At 41.6% G+C, this 21,808-nt stretch overlaps 1 protein-coding gene across 1 annotated transcript in view; it reads right to left on the reverse strand.

Annotated features, from left to right (window-relative positions):
- Positions 1 to 507: 507 nt before the first annotated feature.
- ARSB (arylsulfatase B) overlaps positions 508 to 21,808 on the reverse strand; it is a 206,152-nt gene continuing 184,851 nt past the window's right edge. The window contains exons 7-8 of the mRNA XM_017527710.2: positions 2,526 to 2,648; positions 508 to 1,382 (exon numbers count right to left, since the gene is read on the reverse strand). Coding sequence (XP_017383199.1) covers positions 1,117 to 1,382; positions 2,526 to 2,648 — 389 coding nt within the window. The 3' untranslated portion in view covers positions 508 to 1,116. The remainder of the gene's footprint in view (positions 1,383 to 2,525; positions 2,649 to 21,808) is intronic.

A 21,808-nucleotide genomic window follows, 5' to 3' on the forward strand; every position in this document is an offset into this window, starting at 1 on the left:
AACAGAGAATACGAGGACTGTGGATGTGCCCTCCTCTGCTTTACCAAGGCCCAGTATCCCTGACACTGGCCACTTGCTTTTTCATATTCTTTCCGGAGGTTTCTTCTCACTGCTAGTAAATAGCAGTGCAAGTGTTAATATATTATGAGATAAAGCCACAATCACAATGATTAACTCCATGCAACATAGGAAAAGCCTTGCTGAACCGATGCCACAAAGTCAAGCATCTCCCACCCAGCCCTCTTAGTGTCCACCATGAACATCATCCTCACAGAGCAACTCCACCGCCTATTACAGGGAGGCCTCAAGCTTCAGCCCTAGGGGCAAAAGCAAGGCAGGGCTCAACAGTGTTCCAGAAATCAGGGGTGCTCAGGTAGAGAAGCAAAGTGGCCTTCCCAGGGATAGGACACTGAGGTCAAAAGGAAAGGTAGGAAAAGCCACAGAAGAATTGGAAGTGGCAGGAAGTCTAGACAGAATGAGCAATGTCTGGGGAAGAATAAATTATGGTAAAATCACATTTCTTTATTGTAAAAGCCAAAATCAAGGTGCAGGCATTTTTGCTGTTGACCTGAACAACAGAATGAGCTTTGTGCTCTGTGATGAGATAAGCGAGTAAGGGGTAAACCAAGAGGGGTTCACATGGAGTGCTTGAACATGATCCTTCAACAGGGAGAAGTCTTGGCCAACAGACCATTAATAATTGTCTGCTCCCTTCATTTGTGTAAGAAATGTGATTCACTCCAATAAAACTGGCTATTGGCAGAGGGGAATCTAAGGTCTGACTTGTGAGGCTAAAAGAGCCAGCTGTTCTAGCCTCCAGGGCTCAGTGAGAATTTCCTATTTCAAGTTAAGTTCCCAGCTGTCCCACAGCTTAGGAAAGGGGGTAAACCCAGCCACCCCCACCTCTAGACACATGCTCCAGCCAACAGCAGGAGTGTTACAGATTTTATCAGCATCTTAAATACATTAGGGGTTGAAATTAGACACCTTGGTGTGGTTTAAGAGCAAGAGAAGGGCCAAGTGAACCCAGGTTGGGATAACAAATGAGACAAGAGCCATGAGAAAAGGCCTGAGGTCCAACTTGCAATCGAAAGGTTTTCTAGCCTCCCTGAAATCCTACATCCAAGGGCCCCACACCCCAGTGGCCTTGGGATCACATCGGGGGTCTTGTGCAGGGAAGTACACAGGCACTGAATGTTTATGGTAGAACTGTAGGCGGGATAGAAGCTTTGTGACAATGTGAGGATATTCTCTGGACAGGTCATGTCTTTCTTCTGGATCCCGATCAATATCAAAGAGCCAGAGGGTCTTGGTTGGTGGGTCTGATGAGGGTATCTCAGAGACATTGTATTGAGATGGTGGAGGGAACCAGTAACCACAGCCTAGCAAAGAAAACAAAACAGTTTATTGAGGGAGAAGCACAGAGGGAGGTTCTAATTTCAGGAAAGGAGTCTGTGGCCAAGCCTACACTGGGTTGTGGGTGAGAACATATAAAAAGATGCGGCCCTAGATGCTGTCTCTAGATGTTTCTCAGACATCGACTTCTGGTGCTTTAGGCATGTCTCACTACTTCACAAGCATGGACACCCAGAAATGAGTGTGCATGTGTGTATGTCCTTGGACTGAGGCATAGGGGTCCTCCTGGCATTTAGTGAGCATGAGCCAGTGATGTTAATGCCTTGCAATACATGGGACAATCCCAGACAAAAAAGACTTGTCTTATTGCAATGCCAAGAATGTTCTCATTATAAACATTGGTTAATTATATCACAGCCTTAACCATCATCCCACATATTTTAAAAGTATTGAAAATATGCTACTCTTAGAGAATTTAATCAGGGGAGCAACCACCTTCCCCAGCGACACCACTGGTTGAGGGTGTAGCTCTCAGAGATCCTCTTTGCTACCCGAATGTGCTATGCTTGATAGCCACACATATTTAAAATCCATATTTTCCATGAAGCATCAGAGTGACATTTCTCCCTTTCACCCCTGCTACAGTTAATTCTCTCTTTCTCTCTCTCTCTTTTTCTGGTTAAGACCAGTAGGTTAAACCATTCCTCTTATTATCTCCTCATTCAGCAGACCCAGAGATAGGTTTGCAAAAGGCAGTTATTACTCGGTAAACTTCTCCTTGATGATCCACTGGGAAAGCTTACTCAGGCCATGACAAGAATGGAAGCTGTGCAATTGGAAACAGGCGGAGTCTCAGAAATGGGAAAAGAATACCCTGAATAAATAGTTGTCTTTTTAGGACATATATCAGGAGGGATCATGAAAGATTAGAAAGACAAGTTAAGATTTCAGGTATCTGAGCAAAGTGAGGTGAGTGGTAGGGCTTAGGAGCCTTGAGGAACGAAGGAGGAAGAGGCGGGAAATAGAACAAGAGTATTTCCTCCCTTTCCAGAGAAATGACCATGGGAATAAAATCCCAGGAGTGAAGGTAGACTGGAGACACTGCCCTGAGGATACAGCCCTGCTTTGTCTACTGTGAGAAGGGAAGTTTGCTAAGCTAAGCACTCTACCTGGGTAGCCCGTGAGGAGTTTCCAATTTCCGTGTCTAATTGCAGCATGGACAGATGTGTTAAAGGCTGAATGTTCTGGAAGAGAAGAGTCATCCTTTGCTGGAGCCATGCTGTTCCTGGGACCTGGGAAGAAATAGTATGAAAGAATTAGATCGCTGTTATTGGAACGTGTCGTTATAAATCAGCATTTTAGACCCTCGCAGAACAGTAGCTTTTATTCAACACTGGAGTGCAAATGTGCATCTTGCCACAGAAATGAATCTTCTATTAAATCCAAACAGAAAGCTATAGTTACACGAAATGTCAGTCATAAACCACTGCAAATATAAAAGAAATCCCAAAGAGATTACAACACTAATTCATCCTTAAAATCGCTATGTTCTGCCAATGTACAGCTGGCCATACGCAGAACAGTATTCCGTTACAGCAGGGTGACTTGGTTTTTTGGTTTTTGTTTTTGCCTGTTAAACATTTAAATACATTTTCTATGTATACTTATACCTACGTAATTAGTATAAGAAATTATAAAATGTACATTTTAATGCAGCCATCTCAAGCTATGAGAGTTCATGTAGGCCACGATAGAGTACAAAGATTTATTTTTAACAACTCTTATGAAATCTAAAAGTGAGCAGTGCTCAGTTAACTATTCAGACAGGATAACTATGGGGATAAGAATAAATGTGGTATACAAATTATTGGCTGGTATCATGGATTATATTAATTTATCATTTTTGAGGTCTTATATTAATTAATCATCAGGTTCATCTTTTGCTTTTGTGGGGAGCAATTACTAATCTCTACCCCCTCTTAAGTGTGAAACCAATTAAGAGGTAGAGGATACACAGATGGAGCTTCTGTTACTGACAAAATCGATTGGAGAGAATATGGCTTCAGATCTGCAGCAGAGAGATCTTGTTTGTAACTGACCCTTGACTTAGAAAGATTTGGCCCTCATCGTTGATCTTGCTGGACACCCATTGGGCTCCTTGAGCTAGCGCATAGCTGAGAGCAGGCCAGAGTGCTTATAGATCCAGGTGACAGGCTGGCTATAAACTGGACGGACAAAAGGGCCTGAGTTGAGCATGCTCCGTTCCTTCTTTTGAATAACTCCTTCCTTTGCCTGCTTATGAAAGAAGTGATGAACAAGGCAAGAGTTCTACTCTTATGGGAGATCCTGGTGGGTCCATGAGGGCCCTCGCCTCACTTTGACCTATGCATATGGTTAGAGCCTAGCTGAGTAACATGTAATCTGTTTTAAGCCCATATTTATCTGTTAGCTTTTCAAATATGGTCATGGCAATCATCTTGGGATCACTTCAAAAGGTTGCTGAACCACCAGCCTAGTAATTAATTGTCATAATATGTAATATGTGTGTAAAAGAACAGACTCCATTGGAGTGGCTAATGCATTAGTCCATCTGTCTGCCTTTCTTTGATAACAGACTTTGAGAGAGCCCTCATCCTCACCCAAGCAGATCTTCTGTGCTCCTTGGGGTTTTCATGCAGGGTGTGTCGGTGGTGGAAAAGGCGGGACATGACATTATTTTGGCAGTCTTTTGGAAATGACCTTGTAGAGACAAGTTAGAGACAGATCCAGCAAACATTGGTGCTTTCAGAGCTTCAGTCTCAACAATCACACGGCAACAAATCTTTAGCACAAACGAGGAAAATTGTTTTGACTTCTTGTTTCTCTGCTTGTGGGTATTTTGGCTCCAATACAAACAGATGCTTTTAGTACTTGAGGTGCATGAGGATGTCTATCACAGGAAGTGGTTGCTAACATACAGGCTGTGGTAAAACTGTGAACCCTCATGATTTACTTCTCACAAGTTTGTATGAAGGCCACATTTTGATACCAAAGAATGCTAAATAAAACAAGCACGTTTTGTGAACATAAACAAAAAAAGGAAATTTAACTGTCTCATCTGTACTTATATTTATACACATTTTTTTTTCTTAAAACAAACAGGAACATAAAATACCTAAACAATAAATATGCCTAAGACTAAACTATGAAAGATACTCTTATTTCGACTTTATTGTTTTCATTTTGAGAAATTAAACAGAGGGAAAATTACAAAGAATAATATGACTAACACCCTATGAACCATCATCCAAAATGAACAGATGTTAACATTTTGCCATATTTGCTTTTTTAAAAAAAATAAAACCTGGACAATAAAAAAAAGTCGAAGTCTCCTTCATCCCTGTCCTCAAACTCTGTCCTTTCATTTACTCCTCCAGAGGCTGCTGCTATTGTGACTTCAGTGCATCCTTCAGCCATTTTAAAATACAGTAGAAGACGTATGTGCCAAGGGATAATAGACAGTGCTGTTTTATAAAAGCTTTAAAAATATATGTGCATGCTGTTGGTGGGAGTGTAAATTAGTAAAGGTATTATGGAAAACTGTATGGCGGTTTCTCAAAAAATTAAAAATAGAACTGCCGTACAGTACAGTAATCTCACCAAGAAGTATTTATCCAAAGGAAAGGAAATCAGTATACCAAAGGGATACCTGCACCCCCATATTTATTGCAGCACTATTTACAATAGCCAAGATATGGAATCAACCTAAGTGTCCATCAATAGATGAGTAGGTAAAGAAAATGTGGTATATAGATACAACAGAATACTATTCATCCATAAAAAAAGAGTTGGTAAAGCCATCTAGGCCCAGAGTTTTCTTTGTGGAAAGGTTTGAAATTATTGATTTAATTTATGGAGCAGGTATAGGACCATTCAGATTTTCTATTTCTCCTTTTGTCAGTTTTGATAACTTGTATTTTATTATTATTTTTTTTGAGATGGACTCTTGCTCTGTTGCCAGGCTAGAGTGCAGTGGCACAATCTCGGCTGACTGCAACCCCCACCTCCCTGGTTCAAGAGATTCTCCTGCCTCAGCCTCCTGAGTAGCTGGGATTATAGGCACACACCACCACACCCCACTAATTTTTGTATTTTTAGTGGAGATGGGGTTTCACCATGTTGGCCAGGATGGTCTTGATCTCCTGATCTCATGATCTGCCTGCCTCAGCCTCCCAAAGTGCTGGGATTACAGGTGTGAGCCACCGTGCCCGGCCCAATAACTTGTATTTTATTAGGAATTTATGTAGTACAATGCGAACTTTTATTTTGTATTATCTTTTAAATGTTTGTAGCATCTGTAGTAATACTGCCTGCTCATTCCCGATATTGGCAACTCATGCTTCTCATTCTTGTCCAAGATATATTTTGCTAGTGTTTAATTGATTTTATTAGTCATTTCAAACAACCAGCTTTTGGCCTTGTAGATCCTCCCTGTAATATGTTTGTTTTCTATTTTATTAACTTTTATTATTTCCTTCCCTTTATTTTCTTTGGGCTTAATTTGTTATTCTTTTTATAACCTTTTGAGTAACAGATATTCAACATTTTCATTTCCAACATGTACATTTAATATTGTGAATTTTCCAAGCACCAATGTAAAAAATATGTAGTCTGATGTTGTTGGGCTCAGCGATCCGTATATCATTTAGGCCAAGTTTGTTAACTATGCTGCTCAAATCTTTTGTATCTTTATGGCCATTTTTGTTTGTTTGCTTGTTGTATCAGTTACTGAGAGAAGTATGTTAAAAATCTCTCCTATGACTGAGAACTATTTTGAAAACTCCTTCTTTAATTCTAATAATGCTTTCCTCCTTTAAGTCTACTTGTCTGATGTATAGATAGCCTAGTTTTAGCTGTCACTGTTGCTGCTGTTAGTACTTGCATAATATATTTTTTCCATCTGTCAACATGTGTGAGATTCTTATGCAATAGAAAGAAGCATAAAACAGGGTGTGGTAGGCAGGAAAATGGTCCCCCAAAATGTTGAGATCCTAGTCTCCCAGAACCTATGAATACATTACCTTCCATGCCAAAAGGGACTCTGCAGATATAAATATGGGTAGGGCCTGTAAGATGTGGGGATTATCTCAGATTTATCTGGGTGGGCCTGATCCAATGACGTGAGTTCATAAATACAGGGAGTATTTATTCATTATTTTTTTGAGACAGAGTCTCACTCTGTTGCCAAACGCCAGGCTGGAGTGCAGTGGCGCGATCTTGGCTCACTGCAACCTCCGCCTCTTGGGTTCAAGCAATTCTCCTGCCTCAGCCTCCCGAGTAGCTGGGACTACAGACACACGGAACCAGACCCAGCTAATTTTGGTATTTTTAGTAGAGACGAGATTTCACCATGTTAGCCAGGATGGTCTCGATCTCTTGACCTCATGATCCGCCTGCCTTGGCCTCCCAAAGTGCTGGGATTACAAGCATGAGCCACTGCACATGGTTGAGTATTTCTTGATTATGGTTGGAGGGAGACACAGCCATAGAAGAAGGTCCAGAGAGTTGGCAACTTTGTCTTCTAATCGATAGGGAGACAGAGGAATTTTAATATATTTTCTAAAGAGTGTATCATATAGTTCACATATGATCAAATTCACCCATTTTTAGTGTAAACTTCAATGGGTTTTAGTATGACAGTTCACAAAGCTGTGTAACCATCACCGTAACATATTTTAGAACATTTGCATCACCACAGAAAGAAACCCTGCACCATTAGCAGTCAATCCCCATTTACTCCCACACCCTCCAGCCCCAGGCAACCCTTACCCCACTTTGTGCTTCTTTGGATTTACCTACTCTGGACATTTCATACAAATAGGATCAGACAATATGTGGCCTTTCGTGTTTGGCTTCTTTCACTTGGCATAATATTCTCAAAGTTCATCCATTTTATAGCATGTATCACTACTTTATTCTTTTTTATTAATGAATAATATTCCTTTCATTGCTGTATATTACCAAAAAATAGACCACATTTTCTTTATTCATCAATTAATAGACGCTTCTTTGTTTATACTTTTTGGCTGCTATGAATAATGCTGTCACGAACATTCATGCACAATGTCAGTATGGATATATGTCTTCATTTCTCTTGGGTAGATACTACAAGTAGAATTGCTGGTTTATATGATAAGTCTATGTTTAATCATTTGAGTCACTGCAGAGCATTAAAAATTGGCTAAACTGTGTTCTGTATTATATTTTCAATTTTTTTTTTTAGAGACAGGATCTCACTCTGTCACCCAGGCTGGAGTGCGATCTCAGCTTTAGCTCACTGTAGCCTTAAACTCCTAGGCTCAAGTGATCCTCTCATCTCAGTCTCCAGACTAGCTGGGACTACAGGCACATGCCATCATGCCCAGCTACTTTTTTATAGAGATGGAGGTCTCGCAATGTTCCGCAGGCTTGTCTTGAACTTCTGGCCTCAAGCAGTCCTCTCACTCCAGCCTTCTAAAGTGCTGGGATTACAGGCATGAGACACTGTACCTATCCAATTTCATCCTTTTGTATGTGGGTATCTCAGGTATCCCAGAACCATTTGTTTGAGAGAGTATTCTTTCCCTCTTTAATTGTCTTGGTATCGTTACCAAAACCCAATTGACCATAAACATGAGGGTTTATTTCTGGACTCTCAATTCCATTCCACTGATCTATAGTTTTAAAAAAATTGATTTATCTCTGTCTATCTATTTATATAGATATAGGGTCTCACTATGTTGGCCAGGGTGTTCTCAAACTCCTGGCCTCAAGCAATTCTCCTGCATCAGTCTCCCAAAGTGCTGGGATTACAGGTGTGAGCCACCACACCTAGCTGATCTATGTCTATTTCCACGCCAGTACCACACTACATGGACTTGTCAAGCTTAGCAGTAACCTTAGAAATCAGGAAATCTGAATTTTCCCATTTTAATTTTTTCCCAAGATTGCTTTGGCTGCCCTGGGTGTTTTCACTATTAACTTGACAGTGTATTGGATAAATTGTCAGTACCAGAGACAGGATGCAGAGGTTTCTTAAAATGTTAAGAAACTTTTAAAATTTCTTTGACAGAGTCAGACTAGATTCTGATTTGAGAAATATCTGTTGATTAACAACTGTATGTGGTAATAAAGCACTGTGTTCTAGAATTCAGCAACAGGAAGTGATGAGCAAAGAGACATCTAAGACAAGTTCTGAAGGGGAAATCCAAGATATTTGGTGACAAAAGCGTATAAAAGACAAACAAAATTCTAAGGTTTTGAGTTTGGTGATTGAGAGAATAGTGTTGATATCGGCAGAATGGAGATGTCGAGATGGGAAATAGTGGGGAGCACAAGATTCTGGAATGAGACATACTGACTTTAGGAATTAACTTGAGCTTAAAGTAGATGTCTCCACGATATGCTAGAGCTCCAGGACTGACCTCTGTCTGACAGACTGAGGCACACACTGAGTACCACCCCAATGCAGTAATGGCTTAACTCTGGAAGTGAATACGCTGTCTAGGGAGGGAAGCAAGAAGAGAGCAGACGCCCAGAAACAGAGCACTGAGGTCCAAAGGAAAATAGCAAATGGAGCAGAGAAGAAAATAATACGAGGAAGTAAACCAGTTAAACAGGACATTGCAGAAGTCAAAAGAGCAAAAGATTTCAGACGTCAAATCTAAAGAGCTAAATATTCCATCTATTAGCTTGATGAATGAGAAAGGTGCATTGGATTTGTTGGCCTCTGGGCAGGAACTAGAGAGTTAAGAGGCAAGTATAAACAAACAAATTTTTTCGTTTCCTTCTGAGCTGAAAGCCACCTCTGAGATAATAAGCTTTCTGGCCAGACAGAAATATTTGGTTATAAGATGGATTAGCCGTGTGTATTGATTTTGGATGGGAAGTTCAGCAGAAAATTTTAGGAAGAATGAAATATGTTACATAATATGTAGTAAACTTATAGTGTTCCTTATCTGAGCAACCCCTAGAAATTGGGAGTTGCTTGTTACCAGAATGAAGTGGACTGGTGGTTTCAGTGGAGAACTGTGTTCTCCAGACCCAAAATGTGTTCTGGAAGTAACTTGAAAGTGGTCTTAAAGGAGGATGGTGAGTTAGTGGGTAGGGGTCCAGGTTCGCCACCCCCATTTGAACAGAGGAGTTCAACCCCTTAAGGAAGAATCTATAATATCTGTTAAATATGTTGTACTTCTCTACATTTTTGGTTTTTATTTTTATTTTTTGAGATAAGGTCTTACTCTGTTGCCCAGGCTAGAATACAGCGGTGAGATTACAGCTTACTATAGGCTTGAGCTTACAGGCTCAAGTAATCCTCCCACCTCAGCCTCCTGAGTGGTTAGGACCACAAGCATGTGTTACCACACCTAGCTAATTAAAAAAAATTTCAAAAGAAATTTTAAAGAGGCACCTATAATTTTTGTAATTGTCTCCCTATGTTACCAGGCTGGTCTGAAACTCCTTGCCTCAAGCAATCCTCCCACCTTGGCCTCCCAAAGTGCTGAGATATTACAGGTGTGAGCCACCACACCTGGCCTACATTTTGTTTTGGATTACAGGTGTGCACCATGACACCTGGCTAATATGTAGTTTGAAGTACACTGATTAGTAATTGGCAATGGGTTCATCAAACAGGGAAGGGACTGAGGGAGACCTGGAGATACTTCTAATCTTCATGAAAGGCAATCCTACTCTCTTGACTGCACAGGGCATCCTCTTGACTTTGGAAAGTATCATATAGTTTATGATTGCACTTTGATGAAACACACAGTATTTTTCGTAACAATGCAATTTATATGTTTGTTGTATATATGTTGGAAAATACAGGGAAACATGAAAAGGAAAATAAAAATGACCTGTTAATTTATTAGTTGCTGTCAACATTTTGGTATACAGCCTTTGAGACTTTTAAATACATAATACTTAAGCAAAATAAATATGTGAGATGACTTGCAAATAAGAGGAGGAAAGTCCATGGAAGACAGGAAGTTTTCATGATCAGAAAGAAAAGCAAGAAATTGATAGAGAACCTAATAATCCATCTAAAGTATGAAAGCAACCAAGAACAAGTTGGGCTTCTGAAGAGGGAAATGATGTACAAAAGCAATATCCTAGAAAGGCAGTTCTTAACGATGCATGTAGGGCAGATTGGAGTGATATGGTATGGAGCCTGCAAAGTCATCACAAAGGCCACCATAGTATCCTGGAGGGCAGGTTGCAGCTGACAAAATGGTGAAAAAGAGTGAATTCAAGAAGGAGTAAATTTGTACTATAAAGCATTCAGGGTGGAAGCCATAGAGAGAAATAATAATAATAAAACAGTAATAGCGGCTAATATTTAGCAAAAATAACATAGATCAGGCATTTTTTTTTTTTTTTTTTTTTGAGATGGAGTTTCACTCTTGTTACCCAGGCTGGAGTGCAATGGTGTGATCTCGGCTCACCACAACCTCTGCCTCCTAGGTTCAAGCAATTCTCCTGCCTCAGCCTCCCAAGTAGCTGGGATTATAGGCATGTGCCACCATGCCCAGCTAATTTTTGTATTTTTAGTAGAGACGGGGTTTTACCATGTTGACCAGGATGGTCTTGATCTCTTGACCTCGTAATCCACCCGCCTCGGCCTCCCAAAGTGCTGGGATTATAGGTGTGAGCCACCATGCCTGGCCTCCGGCATTGTTTTAAGCACTTTGTGTCTAATTTAATCCTTATGAAAGCCCTATGGATGAAGAAACTGAGGCACAGAGAGGTTAAAGGTACATAGCACCATTTTGAGGTTTTGAGTTTGAACACAATACGAGGAATGTGTTTCTACCAGCACTTCCCCAAGACAGAAAGAACGGGCTTCCTTGGAGAGAGCGATTTTCTGGCATTAGAGGTGGGTAAGCAAGGGCTTGGCAAGGTAGTGAGGAGGCACAGCAGTGCTAGAGGGTGAATGGGAGGGTCTAGGGGAGCTTCCTCTCTGAAATGCTGCTCAAGTACAATGAACTGGGCATGACTGAAGAATGGGGGTTAGGAAACCCACTGCTGTGACCCTGAAGGAAAGCAGTGCTAGGGATGGTAATGAGGATGGAGGAAAGAGCTGTATGATTGAAGTAGCATCTTGCCAGCCCTGTTCCAGAAGGCCACGGTGCAGTACTATAGAACATGCACTTTTGGAGCCAGGCTGTTTGGGTTTGAATCTTAGCTCCATCACTCACTGGCTGTGTGATCTTGGTGTTAGCTGACCTCCCTAGGCCTCAGTTTCAGTATTGTTGTGAGGTCTAAATGCAACAATACACTAAAAATGTCTAGTACTAAGGACAACATATAGAAAGTGTGCAGTAAATGTTATTACCACCTGTGCAATCTTGGGCAACATTCTAAACTTCCCATGCCTCAGATTACTATCTATAAAGTTAATACAATAATAGCAAGTGAAATAAGGCATATACAGTGCTTAGCAGAATATCTGGTATAAGACTACTATCAACACTGTCAACATTAAATATGATAACATCTAATACTTAAATACTACCTGCTTATAAACATAAAACACTGCTTTAAGTGTTTTATGTATAACTCATTTAATCCTTGCTCTATGAAATAGATAATAGCATCTGTTAATAACTATTATTGAATGGTAGCTGTTATCATCAGTATAATATAGTTTTCTTTTCTTTTACAACCTCTTCTACCCAAGACCTTATAAAGAGGAGGAAAGAAGGCAAAAATCACTATTATAACAGAAAAACAAAATAAAACCAAACAAAAAAGCAACCAGACTCACTTCTCTGTTGTGGATTTAGAGAGGGTCTATATTTGCTTTGCTGTTTATGTTTCAGAATTTGAACAGGGTTAGGGTAAAAAGATTTATGTGTGGAAGCTATAATTTACCACTTTTAGTCTATAGCCCCTTTTCTGTCTGGTTTGTTTGGCCTGCCATTCATTTCTACTGCGTTCTATTTGTTTTTGATCATTTTACAATTTACAAAGACCAGTAAAATTTCATTCTCTGCTAACAATCCATCTGACTCTTCCTGCCAGTGTGATGACACCTTCACACTTAATGATGTATGCATATTTACTTACAGTAAAACTTAGTCACTTGGGCTAAGTGAGAAAAACACCCCAGCTTTCTCGGAAATTTGGTTCTTCAGGAGTTTTCTAATCTCGAAATTCTCTCGAGTATGTTTTTAATGTACAGGCAAGACTTAGGTTTAATTAGCAACAACTATCTTCAACTTTTGTACTTAAAAGTTCTTAAAAGTAGCTTGTTTGTTTATTATGTAAGTCAAATGTGTCTCTTAAAGTTTATGCTAAAATGTAGTTTACACTAAACATTTGATTGGCTGACCATTTCTTCATGGCTCATGCTAACAAAAGTTCAAAGGATCTCAAACTCAAAGTGAAGGTCAAGTCATTAAGGCCCTTCATGTGCCAGCTAGTCAGAGGCCCAGAGCCCGTGAGTCCCCTGCCCAGATCAGCGCACCCAGGCTGCATCTGAATGACTGCACTTGTGCACATGTGGCTCAAATCTCCAGTCTGCTCATGTTTTTGCATGTCCCAACAACTGCAGGCTTGGGCCAAGGCCACCCTCTCATCTCGCTGTGTGGTAAGGGCTTACATATCCAGATGTGCATGTATGCATTGTTGTCTAGATTCTTGTTTTTAAAAGTCATCGTGATGGGAAGCGGAGGTTGCAGTGAGCTGAGATTGCGCACTCCAGCCCGGGCAACAGAGCAAAACTCCATCTCAAAAAAAAAAAAAAAAAAGATCACTGTGGACATAAAAATAATTTATCCCTAAAATTAGTTCCCTAAAATACACTGACTAGAAGCCCCCACACTCTGAACTGATGCTTTTAGCAATGTTTTAGTGAACATCACTAATTTGCTTAGTTTTTGAAGATGAAAAAGGCCCCTAACAGCTGGGAAGCAGGGCTGTGCAGAGCTGTTTTGGATGGAGTAGCGGCATATTGTATACCAGGCATGTCCAATCTTTTGGCTTCCCTGAGCCACACTGGAAGAAGAAGAATTGTCTTGGGCCACACATAAAATACACTAACACTAATGACAGCTGATGAACTAAAAAAACAGAAATTGCAAAAAAAACTCATAATGTTTTAAGAAAGTTTGTAGGCGTGGTAGCTCACGCTTATAATCCCAGCACTTTGGGAGGCTGAAGCGGGCAGATCACTTGAGGCCAGGAGTTCAAGATCAGCCTGGCCAGCGGGGTAAAATCCTGTTTCTATTAAAAACACAAAAATTAGCCAGGTGTGATGGTGCACACCTATAATCCCAGCTACTCGGAAGGCTGAGGCATGAGAAGCCCTTGAACCCGGGAGGCAGAGTTTGCAGTGAGCCGAGATCGTACCACCATACTCCATCCAGCCTGGGCAACAGAGCGAGACTCTGTCCCCCTCGCCCTGCAAAAAAAAAGATAGTTTACGCATTCAAAGCCATCCTGGGCCACAGGCAGCCTGTCGGCCATGGGTTTGAATAAACTTGCCCTATGCCATCACTCTCTGATTCTAAAAAGGAACTCAGAGAAATCAATCACTGGCATTTCAATAGCCTTTAGAACAAGCTCTTTTTGCTATCTTATTAAGTCATTTAACCACCCTGAGTTCCTGTTTTCTTGTATGCAAAATGAGAACCAAAATACTGCCTACCTCACAGAAAGAGTGTGAAGAGGAAATAAGATCCTACGTGTGGTGAGCATTCTGTGCACCATAAGTATAAAGATCCTGGGTACAGGTCTCTTGAATTTCCACAGTGGCTTCCATAAGCCTAGGCACATAGGTTAAAACTGAGTGACCAACTGAAAAAATCATTTCAATATATGTTGAGCCTATGGCCTCTGACTGACAGCAGTCAAAGTCAAGGAGTGACCAACTGTCCAACCCTTTTATGACTGTGAGATCCGAACCAGCTGCCAAGGGAACAAGGTATTGTTAGAAAATTATGTGGGGGAAAATGTGGTAACACCACCTAAATTCTATAGGCCACACTACAGGTCTGGCCAGAATTGTAAAAATAGAGTAAAATAGAACAGAGATTCCCAATTCTGGTTCTGCCTTGGGGTCAAGTCCCTTTCAAACCTATCTTTGGTTCCCTGAGTCTAGCCCGGCTCAGCCCTGGCCTCTTGTCTGGCTCAGCCTGGCCCAACATGGGCTGCCTGAAATTACCATCTTCTTGTGATGGTCTTTGCACAGCTATTGCCCTAGAACAATAGCTATTGCCCTAGAGGACTTCCTGCCGCACCAGGTAGCCCATGCCATGGATGGTCAGCTGGAGTAATTTGAAAGAACTCAATTGTGCCTCCTACAGTATCCACCCCATTGTTTCCATTCTGCCTGCAGTGGGCACCTAGGAGATGTTCAACTTCCACTCCTTAGAAGATGATGCTCTTTTCCCCACCTCCACACTTATCCTACACATAGTGCAGACAGGGAGGAGCGGGCAGTTTTTACTCTAATTGGCATTTTCATGTAAAATAGATTTTATTACTAAATCAAATGTTTATGAGCATGGATGTACTCAGTTGGTCAGTGAATTTCAGAATGGAAGAAACAAAGAGATGTCCTGCCAATTGCTAAGGAATCAGAGTCTGGAAAGGAAGAGGAAGGAGGCAGCAGAGAGCTGAGAAGTATCTGGACCCTGTTGCCATGGTCCCCCTAAAATATTCATTTACTTCATCAACAAATACTCCTCGAACTAGTCCTAGCAGCTGGGCACACAGCCAGGTGGGGGAAGGTGAGGAGACAAGCAGTAATGATCAATTATGAAGGGTGCTGTGGCCAGGGATGGGGGCTCTAGGAACACGAGGTGGGGACCTTGCTTAGTCCAGGGAAAGGAGAAGATCTCCCTGAAGAAGTGATGTCTTAGATGAAACTGGAAGGCTGAATAAGCATTAGAAAGATTTCAATTTTTACTATTTTTTTGAGGGGATGAAGCAAGTATGTGTGTGCTGGAGGCAGCATGGGAGGAAAGTGGACAGTGGAAGAGTGATCTGGTCGGAGGCACAAAGTGATGTGGTACATTCTGTAGTGTCCATACATTTAGGCCCCAGAAATTCTCAAGTTACATGATTTCTGCTGCAACCTTAACTTGAGCATAAACATTTCTTTAGGCATTTCAAAATATCTAACCACACTGCTGGAATCAATCTCATCCTGTAGGAGACTACTTCTCAGGCTCACTATAAGCTGGATATAGGTGCTGTAGTGGATTCTAAATTTGCTTGCTACTAATTTTATGAACTAATTTCCCATTCCTAGACTTATGGCCCTGTTAAAAACAAAAGCAAAACCCACCAAGGTTCTTGACTCAAAAGTGCAATTCTAATTCATATATCATTCTGAAAAAGACAAAAACAAAACTCAATGAATTCAATAGTCTTCAATTGCACAAACATGAAATAAAATAAAAACATCCAGTATTTATTGAGGTCACTGAACTAACACTGAGTAGTGAGAGGGGCAGGTGTGTCCTAGTGTAGAAACAAGAGTAGATGCGACCTGTCCTGAAATAGGAGCCTAAAGAATCTAATACAAGGCAAAGAAGACAGGGCCAACAAGGGAAGCAAAAAGAAAACAGGAAACAAAGAAGAGAGGTGGGGTGGGGGAGAAAGGCAAGGGGAGAGATGACAGGAAGGAGGAGGAGGAAGAATGCTGCATCAGCCAGGATATTCGAGGAGTATTTACAAGCCACTTTTTTTTTCTTTTTACCCTTATTCATCTGTCTCACTGCTTGTCAAATTTTCCCAAAATTAGGTGAGGCCAGTGGGGATCCAGGAAGGACCCTACAGATGAGCCAATGCAACAGTACGAGGGTAAGAGGGATAGTGTGTAGTTCAGAGTAACCGGAGCGCAAGCATCGTTGCATGCCTGACTGTCACAGGCACTTACTAAACATGTGATGTGGTGTTTTCCAGTGGTCCAAGCTGCCTCTTCACTTTTGCCAGAGCTAAATAATAGCAGTATTAGCAGCAAGATTGAGATATCTGGCTTTGGAGCCAGACGAACTGGGCCAGCTTTCCTACTTCATAACTATAAGCATGGGCATTTTACTTAGCCTCTGTTTTCTCACTGATAAAATGAGTAACCACCTCAGGGTTTTTTGGGAGAATTAAATGAGATAGTACATTGAAAGCCCATAGTAGGGTCCCTAGCACATAGTAAGCTCTCAATAAATATTAGCTATTATTATTATCATCATGATATAGTAGTTATTGAAATATCGCATTTAAGGCAGTGGTTTTCAGACTTTTTAAGGGCAAAATCTTCCTTCCAAACAAACTCGATGCAGCTTCCCATCATAGAAAACAGCTAAAAGCAGAGCTGGCCAGCGCTCACCTTGGTTCACCTTTGGGAGTCTCCAGAGGTCCCTCCAGCTCCATGGACCCCAGGGGACACTGGTGGCCCAGGGCACTCTGCTGGATGCCCTCATGTGGGTGTAGGTGCATGTGGGGATGGAGGGGTCCTGGGAGCCATTCCAGCTTTGGGGAGGAGGGGCTGGCTTGTGGGTCTGGATTATAGTGGGTCCCAGACCCTGTGCCCTTCACAGGCACTGCTACCTCTCTGGGCCTGTGCAGCTCTGCCAGCATGTACCAAAGAAGAGTAAAATAGGGAGGCCTGACTACCATTAAGTATTCCCCTCATTTCTGAATTTAAACCTGATGGCCCCAAGGCTTCTGTTACACTCTCCCTCCTTACTTAGAATCCTGTCTGTCCTTGGCGAAATTCTTACAACACGAAACAGGGGTGTTGGGAAAAATATGCCAGACATGAAGCTAATCAGAAAAAGGTGAGGAGGAATATTACAGATGTTATTTATTACCTACAAGGGACAAATCAAAATGCTCATAATTTTTATATATGCACTCCACATGACGTATTTCAAATGAGTCTAAGTTTATGATTTTCAGTTTACAAAGTCAATTTCTCTGACACCTACTCACTCAGTTCATATTTGATATTTTAAAAGTCCTAGTGAAAAAAGAGCTTTGATGTGGCTTACTCAGCCTAGACAGAGTTCAAATGTTAATCATTATTGCATTGTGCATAGTAAGTATTCAGAGAATGTGCTGGTGTTACAGGGAACTTCAACAATTGGTTAATGTCTGACATTAGCCAGAAGTGTAGATGGAGCAGTGTAAACCATAAACAACAGAAACCAACCATTCAATGAATCCTCAGCTCATGACTGTTGTAGTAAATTAAGCCATCTGTAACTGAAATAGGTTGACGAGAGGTCTTCTCATGCTTTGGTTTAAATTGAGTCTTGAATAAATAACTTATTTCATATTATTCATTTACTTACTAAACAAATATCTGCTTTGTTGACCACTATGTGTGTTAGACACTAAATCTTCAGAATCAATAGCTGGAGTCCTGCAAGTAATAATAAAATAGTTTTGTTTAACGACAATAAATTCTAAAATAGTGGAATAAACATTTGTTGCCTGAATAAATAAAATGCACGAGTGCCAGGAGAGTCCAAAAGATATACCAATTCCCTAGGAAGATCCAGGAAGGGCCCTACGGATGGGTCAATAAAACAGGTAAAGAAAGAGTGACAAAGACGATCAAGGCAGAAGGAGGGTCTCTCTTTTTGAAATTTTCCTCTCTGTAAGGTGTCCTTCCCCTTTTCAGTCTCTAGGTGAGAAAATACATGCAAAGCACTTACTGTAGTGCCTGGCACAGAGAAAATGCTCCATCTGGGTTAGCTCTCATTTCTACCTGCCATTCTTTTCAGCTCCTTTGCTTATTCTTTTTTCTCTTTTCATCTCTTTAACATTTTCATTCCTCAAGTTTCCATGCCCAACATTTAGCTAGGTAGTATAGACTCCAGAATCTTATCTCTAACCCAGACTGTTCTATCTATCCAACCCCTAGTATCTCTAGCTCGGGTGAACCCACACAGGAAACAAAGCCCAGCCTTCTCACTTCCTTCTCACATCACTCCTGGGATGGTGCTCCACTCCTACATTTCACATAGGGATGTTGACATCCATCTCCCGGCCTTGGCCATCAAAACAGGTTCAACCTTCTCAGTTTGCCCTTCCCCATATCCACCATGGACAATAGCTTACATACTCTCTCTGGCTCCATCACCTTTCGGCTGCCCCCATAAGCCATCCTGCCTTTTGGGGTAGGGTAGGAGTCAGAGAGATCCTGTATATTCAGCTGCTTCTAAGATAGCTTTACTGGGTAACCCCTCTCTAATGTCCCATGTGCTCTGCCAAGTCCTGGGCTCCCAAACTAGGTGCCTTGTCTCCACTTCTTCCGGTTGTATTTAAGGTGGAAAAAATGTATGGACTGAGAAGAGAACAGGGAGGACGATGGAATTCTGGAAAGAACCACCATTTGAAAGGCAAAGCAGAGGGAAAGGAGCCTGTAAAAGGCTGAGGAGGAGGAATCAGACTAGCAGAAGGCCTCAGAAGCCAGGGAAAATACTCCATGGAGAAAATGGTTAATATCAAAGACAGGGAAAGTATGAGAAAGCAGTAAAGGAGATGACTGGATTTGGCACCAGGATGTTATAGATGACTTAGAGACAGAAGATGCACCAGGCTTTTAACATATAACGGCCATAATAAACATGAACTTGCAGATCTGATGAGCTGGTAACAACAAAGATAAGACTGGAAGAAGAGCAAGTATTTTTTTCTAATCATCCTTCAATTAAAGTGACAACAGACAGCCATCTCCAGTTCTGGTACCAGCAGATGCTAATTGAATACAGAACTAGGGCTACCACTGAATACACATTTTTGGTCTGTCTCTCTCTAAATACACGTTTTTTCAAGTAATTGGTAGAGTCTGTCAACAAATGGCTATAAATAGGCATTGTATGTAAAAAAAAAAAAGGGGGGGGAAGTAAAACCAAAATATTCCTCTTCAGCCTGTGATTATGGTGATGAGCATGGCCCAGGCTGAGCCTCTGGCGAGGGATGAAAGGAGAAAGACCCCCCCACCCCCAACATGGCATTTAGTGCAATCCCAACCACAAAGCCTCACCATCCAAAACGCCTTGCTGAAGGCTGAGCTCACCCTGTGTTGTACAGTTCATATTCTGGTGTGCAGGAAAGACGTGTCTAGGCTCTGAGCACATTTTTGGATAAGGATGAAATAATGTTCATTTACTACTTAATTTGGAAGGATGGCCCTGGCCACGGAATCAGCCTTTTAATGGCTATCAGGCAGGCCTGCTCTCGGGGGAGCTTGGTGATGCCATCCCTCCTGACCCTGGTAGCCCACACTGGGGTAGCAGTGGCAACAATTACAGTGCAGAAAACTGAAGCTAACTGGCATTCTTCCAAGGCCAGCCCTCCACAGCATTGCTACCCACCACCCAAACCTCGGCATGTTACACAAACCCTGTAATCACTGACATGAGGGCCACTAGGTGATACTTGCCAAAGGCAAAAAAACAAACATCTGAGATAACTCTTTCTAGCCTCCTCTAGTTCTTGGCAGCAGCCCTGTTGAAACTAACAATGTTTTATATTTTGAGACGTTATCAAGGTCTCACATGAACTGGGATTCAGAACACAATTTCTCTTTCCAATGAAAACTGGAAACACATCTGAGACAGTAAGCAAAGATGGTTTCTTAGCTCTACAATTGACTTAGAATGAAATATGAAGGAAATATGAAGGCATCCAGCTCTTCAGAGCAGCTTTGAAAAGGTTCAGCTCCAGAGAGCACCCACCTCAAGTGCTCAAGAATTTGTAGATGCAGATTTGAATTTGGCAGCGTGATTACGGAGCTCAACAGACAGACTTCCTGAGATTCCTGAAGTCTCAGTCCTCTCGCAAACAATCTCTCTCAAACAACAATTCTTTTAATTGTTAAAGAAACAATTAACTTTCACATCCATAATCCCAACGTGCTTCCTGAGAAATGCTAACTGTTAGACACTTGAGCCACATTCATGAAATGACTCATTTGAGGGGCAGAATCTGAATCTGTGCTGGCTAGCTGAGTCTGGAGAGAGACTCCCTCCCTAACAGCCAGTTTTGCCTCTTTTCATTCCCCTGACGCTGGTGCTCACCTACTCACATTAAGGATGATGTGTACAGCAAAATTCTACTTCTGAACTTGCATATGGAAAACCAATTAAGATGGGGAGAAAAATGAAACAGAACTGAATTTTCCATCTGATTCAAGAATGTTTAGAATCAGGCAGATTTAGAAATAGAATGGAGGGACCTGCTATCACAGTAGAGGCTCATTTCACTAGAGGATGGTACCCTACAAAGGTGTAGGTAAGCAAAACCCCACAGAGTCAAGGCAGATTTTGAAGCTTTGGCTGATTGATCTGATGCCCTCTCCTGACTCTCATAGGGTTTGGCACATAAAAAATCTTGGTAACAGGGAAAATTTAAAAGACAGAACTCCAGGCCAACACCCCTACACCTTGTGACCAACCTCTTTCTTGGGGAAAGAAGGACTGTCAATGAAAAAGTGGGAATATTTAAAAGCAAACACTCTGTGACAAACCCAGAGTTGGCATCCTGAATGAGCAAAAAAAGCCAAATAAGGGCCAGGTGCAATGGCTCACATCTGTAATCCCAGCACTTTGGGAAGCCAAGACAGGCAGATCACTTGAGGTCAGGAGTTCAAGACCAGCCTGGCCAACACGATAAAACCCCATCTCTATTAAAAATACAAAAATTAGCTGGGCATGGTGGTGCATGCCTGTAATCCCAGCTGCTCGGGAGGCTGAGGCAAGAGGATTGCTTGAACCCGGGAGGCGGAGGTTGCAGTAAACTGAGATTACGCCACTGCACTCCAGCCCAGGCAACAGAGCAAGACTTCGTCTCAATTAAGAAAGAAGAAGGAGGAGAAGAGGAAGAGGAAGAAGAAGAAGAGGAAGAAGAAGAAGAAGAGGAAGAAGACAAAGAAGAAAGAAGAAGAAGAAGAAGAAGAACAACAACAACAACAACAAGAAGCAGCAGCAGCAGCAGCAAAGTAGGAAGCTGTGCACTGAGGCTGAGGAAGTACTCACAGGCTCCACTCCCCACCATGCATTTTATCCAGACTTCCCTTTGAGGCTGGAAGTCCCAGAAAAAGCATTCCCCCTTAACTGACCAAGGCTTTGCATTTTAGAGGGGGTTATATATTAAAACAACAACAATAGCAAATCAACAAATTTTTTTGAGCATCTCTTATGTTTAAGAAACTATGTAAGGTGTCACAGGAATTACAGAAAAGCCTTAATTAATTAACTAATTCTTTCTTTTTTTTTGAGGATGTGCTAGGTACTGTTTTAGATACCAGCAAAAGTACTTACGAAGCTTAGAATGAATTGGGAGAATAAATGTCAATAAAAGGCAAGACATGGCCGGGCGCGGTGGCTCAAGCCTGTAATCCCAGCACTTTGGGAGGCCAAGGCGTGTGGATCACGAGGTCAAGAGATCAAGACCATCCTGGTCAACATGGTGAAAC

The sequence above is a fragment of the Cebus imitator genome, unplaced genomic scaffold (assembly GCF_001604975.1).
Source record: "Cebus imitator isolate Cc_AM_T3 unplaced genomic scaffold, Cebus_imitator-1.0 Scaffold50, whole genome shotgun sequence".
Taxonomy (NCBI): Eukaryota; Metazoa; Chordata; class Mammalia; order Primates; family Cebidae; genus Cebus; species Cebus imitator.